Source organism: Argopecten irradians, chromosome 13, assembly GCF_041381155.1.
Source record: "Argopecten irradians isolate NY chromosome 13, Ai_NY, whole genome shotgun sequence".
In the NCBI taxonomy this organism is placed as follows: Eukaryota; Metazoa; Mollusca; class Bivalvia; order Pectinida; family Pectinidae; genus Argopecten; species Argopecten irradians.
In genome coordinates this window covers 30446274-30451874 of record NC_091146.1, presented here as the reverse complement: position 1 = coordinate 30451874, position 5601 = coordinate 30446274, and the positions used below count along the sequence as shown (strand labels likewise).

At 35.4% G+C, this 5601-nt stretch overlaps 1 protein-coding gene across 1 annotated transcript; it reads right to left on the bottom strand.

The window, feature by feature from the left end:
- Positions 1-1029: 1029 nt before the first annotated feature.
- Positions 1030-5601, bottom strand: LOC138305562 (tripartite motif-containing protein 3-like). Its single transcript, XM_069245859.1, has one exon. It carries the CDS (start codon positions 5435-5437, stop codon positions 3875-3877), a length of 1563 nt encoding a protein of 520 aa, XP_069101960.1. The 5' UTR covers positions 5438-5601; the 3' UTR covers positions 1030-3874.

Genomic DNA, 5601 nt, shown 5'->3' with positions numbered 1-5601 from the left:
TTCTTTGTAAACAATACATCTTTGTCATATTTGTATTTAAGAATCTCAGTATTGAATGGTACCTATGATGTGGTACATACCTCTTATCAAGTCCCAAAGTTGACCCCTGTAGATCATGACCTGTTGTAATAACCCAATGTAGGACTTGACCTGTTGTGATGACCGCAGAAGAGGTCATGACTTGTTACGATCGCCCCATGAGGACTCTGCCGTGATAACTCAAGGAGAAGTTGACCTATTACAATGACCTTAGGCCATGATCTGGTGGAAAACTCCATGAAGTTATATCTACATTTTCACTGCAGTCCGACTACGTAAACTTACCAAGCATTCATATAGTCTATGAACTTTAAGCGCTTATTATGATGTTATTATCATTGTGACGTCACAATTGTCGTGCCAGCGATCATGGAAAACGGCTGTTCAAATTGTTGTTCCATATGCAATGATAAATTCATTACAAATGCAAATTCCCTAAACTGAGGCAAGTTCAACCTCTGTTTAGTTGCCATTCATATTGACTATGAATGCCAACTTAAAGAGTTTTTCTGTTTAGTTGCCATTCATATTGACTATGAATGCCAACTTAAAGAGTTTTATGCTTAAATGACCTCAGGATCCCAGGATAGGAATCATGACCTGTTATTTGACCTCTTGAGAACCTGACCTGCAATGATGACCCTATCATGACTTGACCTGATGTGATGACCCCAGTAGGTCATAGTCTATTATGGCCCCATTAGGTCATGATTCGTTGTAACGACCCCGTGAGGATTACTCCAAGAGGGTTTGACTTTTTGTGATAATAATCATTCGTAGTGCCTACATTGGCTGTCAGTCTATAAAGTTATCCTCAAATACCACTTGTAGACCGGGACCCGGACGTGGATACAATATCCATTGTTTGGCAGCCCAGTATTATAGGGAGTTTAAGGGCATATAACATATGATACAATGATATAAATCAAATAGAATAATGTTATTTCTCTACAAAATTGTTATTACAGTAGAAATAAAACGTTCACAAATATTTAACTAAAATCCTTTTATTAGCGGTAAAGATTCTATTTACAATGCATTATTAGATTTTTAATCAAACAAGTAAACATAAAGACATTTGATGAAAACATCCAGACAAATTTTACATTTGGTTGGAAATTCGATAAACAGTCAAACCTGTCTTAGCGAGCACCTCTGTATTAAGACCACCTGCTTAAAAAACACTTGTCTAGGGTCCCAAATGACTTATTTGACTACAATACAAACTTTGCATACAGACCACCTGACTATAACACAATTTCTCTTCTGTCCCATGATGGTCGTTATAGACAGGTTTGACTGTATGTTAAATCACTAAAGAAATTAAAATGTACCAGCACAAGAAAAAGTTTGCTGCTGTATACAATATCAGCCATGACTATGTAATTGTTATATATGGTAGTGGTTTTGAATAGTGCCGGAGATAAGATTTCATTTAATTATTCATAAAAACTTGTCCAAACCAAGTTCATTTCATTTTAGTTTTACAGGATAGCTATATAATTGATTGTTCATACACACTAGTTGTGTTGTTAATAAAATAAAATAAAATCCTAAATTTATCTTGCTGTTGAAAAAGAAAAGTTTGCTTTCCAAATTTTATATTTTATTCACCTCAAAGAAAATGTGAAGATATCATTTCCTACTAAGATAGATTTAATTAAATATCCTTTATTCGATACCCTCTACATAAACTTTCTGTGTCGAATATTCCATCAGATTTTAAGATAATTTGAATCGTCATAAACTCATTCATGCCTCCTGGTATTCTATTTCCTCCCTATCATTACAGGATTCAAGATTCAATTGTTTTATAAACATGTAAAGCATAGGCAGTTACATAAGGTCAACAAAGGATTAATATCAAACGAGAGGCCCAAAGGATCTTATCAGTCATCTGACAATTATTGAAAGTTCGTTAATTTCATTTAAAAACGCTGACATTAAGATGAACCATTCTTAGAGTGTGGTTACTTGTATCTTAACAAGAATGTAATACTGGATTTACAGACAAGGGGAGATAACTATCTAGTTGTCTATTAAACCCGTCTGACCATGAATTAAGGTCAAGGTCATTCAATTGAACAAATCTTGTAGCTTTTTATCCCAATATGTTACAGATCCAATACTAGTTTCAGGTATCTAGGCTTTAAAAGATTTTATACTATTATTCCCCTGTGGCCTCAATTGAAGATCAATGTCATTCATTTGACTAAACGAAGTAACGCTGTTGCAGATGTTGTTTGAATAAATAGTTTACTCGCTGCAGAAGACGCACGGCGACAGATGAAGCATGATCATTAAATGTCATCCCGACTCTTCGAATCACGTGACCTTAAAAAACAGCCAACAAAGGCCTATTATACACGACATAAAATATATATACACAGTATATCATAAAACACTTGAAAAAATGTGTTGGATACACCCATTGCGAAAATTTGATCAGACGATACCAGCGAACCCCTTTGATTTATATTCATACAATGTAATTAAATAAAAAATAATTGTGGAACAAAAATTGACTGCAAAGAAGCTCAGTATTAAATGTTCATGCGTAATCAGAATAAATTGCTATCATTGTCTATTTCCAAGTTTGAAAACAACATGGTCATGGAAATTGAATAGGGAATTTTATGATGTGATGCCTAAAATTCAATGTTTCTCAAAGAAAAGGATTTCATGCTATGTGTATGAATCTTACAATATTATTACATCTTTGCAGTTTCATATATCCGTATGCTGTTGATCTGTAAAATAAATGGGGAGATGTGGCAACCAGTTTGGGTGGGTCTCATTACAAATGGGAACAGAGCATTATACAGACCACAAAATGTAGTATTTAAGGCTGCTAGACTAACAATAGATTAAATTACACGTTATATATGCAAACACTATTTATTGATTATGACGAAAATTAATACTGTAAGTGTCCTCCAAAATATATCTATATAGACGTTATAGCACTTTAGGAGGGAAAGTTGGGTAGGAGTACCCAGATAAAAACAGCCAACCTACACCAGTCAGTAACTTGCAACTGCCCTATTATGTGTTGGATTTGAACTTGTAACCCAGAAGTAGAGTGTTATAGTCGTAATGTGTCACCTTAAACTAATGGCTCCCAATTCAATGTGGCAAATAGTATGATGGTACAAAAGACATAGTTTAATTCATCTGATTAAAAAAGGGAAATATTTTAGATTTAACTTAAGATTAACTTCGGAGGCACTTTCATATTCTTAATAAATATTAAGTGTGTTTACTCTGGTGTGTCTTAGATAAAATCTATCAAGACATATGAAACAAAAATGAGTTGATTTATGAATAACTCGTATGGTTACCAAGCGACAAGTTGTAAATTTAGAAAAACTTTTACTACAAATAAATCAGGGATTACTAAATATTTCAAAACAAGAACTAGTTTAAAAATTGATGGATTTGAGGGCCAAAGAAAATCCATACAGAGTTTTTTTTAAAACTGGACACAAATTAATAGAATAAAATAACACCAAGATGATAAATCTAAGTCATTTCATGACAGGAAAAAAAAACATGTACATGTACAATATAGAAATTAAAATATACTAATAATACATGCATGCATGTTCTCTGGTTTTATGCGACTTTAAGACCTTCTGTACATTCACATCTGTTCTATAGTGAATTGTCTAATAATTGTATTACTTGTTTCACAGTTGATGTAAGAAAATATGTTCACATTTATTTTACTCCAATAACCCAATCTAATGTCACCCCCGGTTTAGTAAACTATATACTGTATACATAGACTTCTTCGTAGTTATAACACCCGGTAGAACTATTGTATCATAGGTCTTCACTTCCTGTAGTACTTTAACATCTTTACTTTATTCCCAATATATGTCCACAGTAAATCATCTCTACCCATCCCTACAGCCCATACACAGTCTGTGTCTGTGTGTATGACCTTGACTTTCTCACCATCTCCACTGATGACTAGGACATTACCATTATATTGGTCTCCTATGATGATGTTCCCGTGACTGTCATACACTAAACCCCGGGGGTTAAATGGGCTACTTCTTCTTTGTGGTGTACTGGGAATATCACCTCTGTATACAAACAGTTTCTGGAAGTCAGTATCCATAACAACAACATGTTTGTTTCCATCACCACCATCACGTTCATTACTGTTATCAATCACTGCGACATTGTTAGTGATAGGACACTCTGTGATCCTGAATGGTGAACACACTAATGATTTCCATCTCCATCTAGTCTTGGCAGTGAGCACCATCTGACCTTGTGTGGTATATTTGGAGATATGTTTGGACATACCAACAATGATAGAGTCATTTTCTGTAACACATATACTATATGGTTCCTCCTTGGTTCTAAATCTTTTGGTTAATTGTCCTGACACCAGCTCCAGGATGTTGTTTTGATCATCACAGGCCCAGAGTCTGTGTGTTGTAGGTGATAGACTAATGTCATTGATCTCAGCCTTGTGAGTGACCTTCTGTATCACTTTACCCTTCCTGTTCAGGAGAGTTAATGTGTTACCGCACTTGGTCCAGGCCTGGTCATCAGTGGTGGGATACATAGAAAAAATGAGAGATGGAGAGTTCCATTCCTCCACCACCTTTGCCTCTATCAGTAGTTTGGTCCTGGTCACTGCTTTCTTCCCTTTATCATCTGTTTGTTGTTGAGAAGAGGGTTGTTGCTGACCAGCTGATGATGATACTGACCGGCCCTGACCAGTGGATGTATGACCTTGAGCTGATGTAGTAACTTTTCCTAAAGCTAATTCCAAGTGACCTTGAGGGTTTTTGTTTGGAGTGAAGCTGGTAGTTCCCATGACAGGTGTCACGGGGAGATGTATTCTGGAATCAATTTCACATTTGGTGTCGTATATTTCAATGTGAGAGCCTTGCTGAAGTGCTGTCTTGCAATCTGTCATTTGTTGTTTCAGTTGTCTGTCGTACATTTCAATGTCCTGTTTGTATTCCTGTATGAGTTTGTTGTTGTCATTTTTCATGTTCTTATATACGGAAAGTGTCTCTGCTGTAAGTTTGTCAAGGTCTTGCTTTAATTTCTCTGTCTGCATCTTTAATTGATGAGACAACTCCTCAAACATTCTGTCATTGTCTTTAAGGAGGGTATCAGCAGAAGCGATGTATATCCCACTTTGTACCAAATCGTTGTTTTCTGTACGGTCAATAAAGTTTCTAATGTCTTGTTTCTTCTGAGGAATGATTTCACTTAGTTCACAAATCGGATGACAGTTATGAATTGAGGAAAGACATTTTACACAAGTCACCTCCAGACATTGTTTACAGTAAAATTCCAGTTGTCTGCCCCTGTGATGATGACAGGTTGTTTGACCTTTCGAGCGTATAGGTATATATGCTGTCGCCATTTTGCTGCTTTTGTTTCAGAAAAGTCAATGTCGGAAAATGTTTTGTTTTGTTTGAAAGTCATATATAGCCAATTTATCGTCAAGATGTATCTATTCAATAAGGTTGAAAATGTAAGTAAACATAAGAGTATATTCACCGCACAAAGTTTTCCTCCATCCTAGAA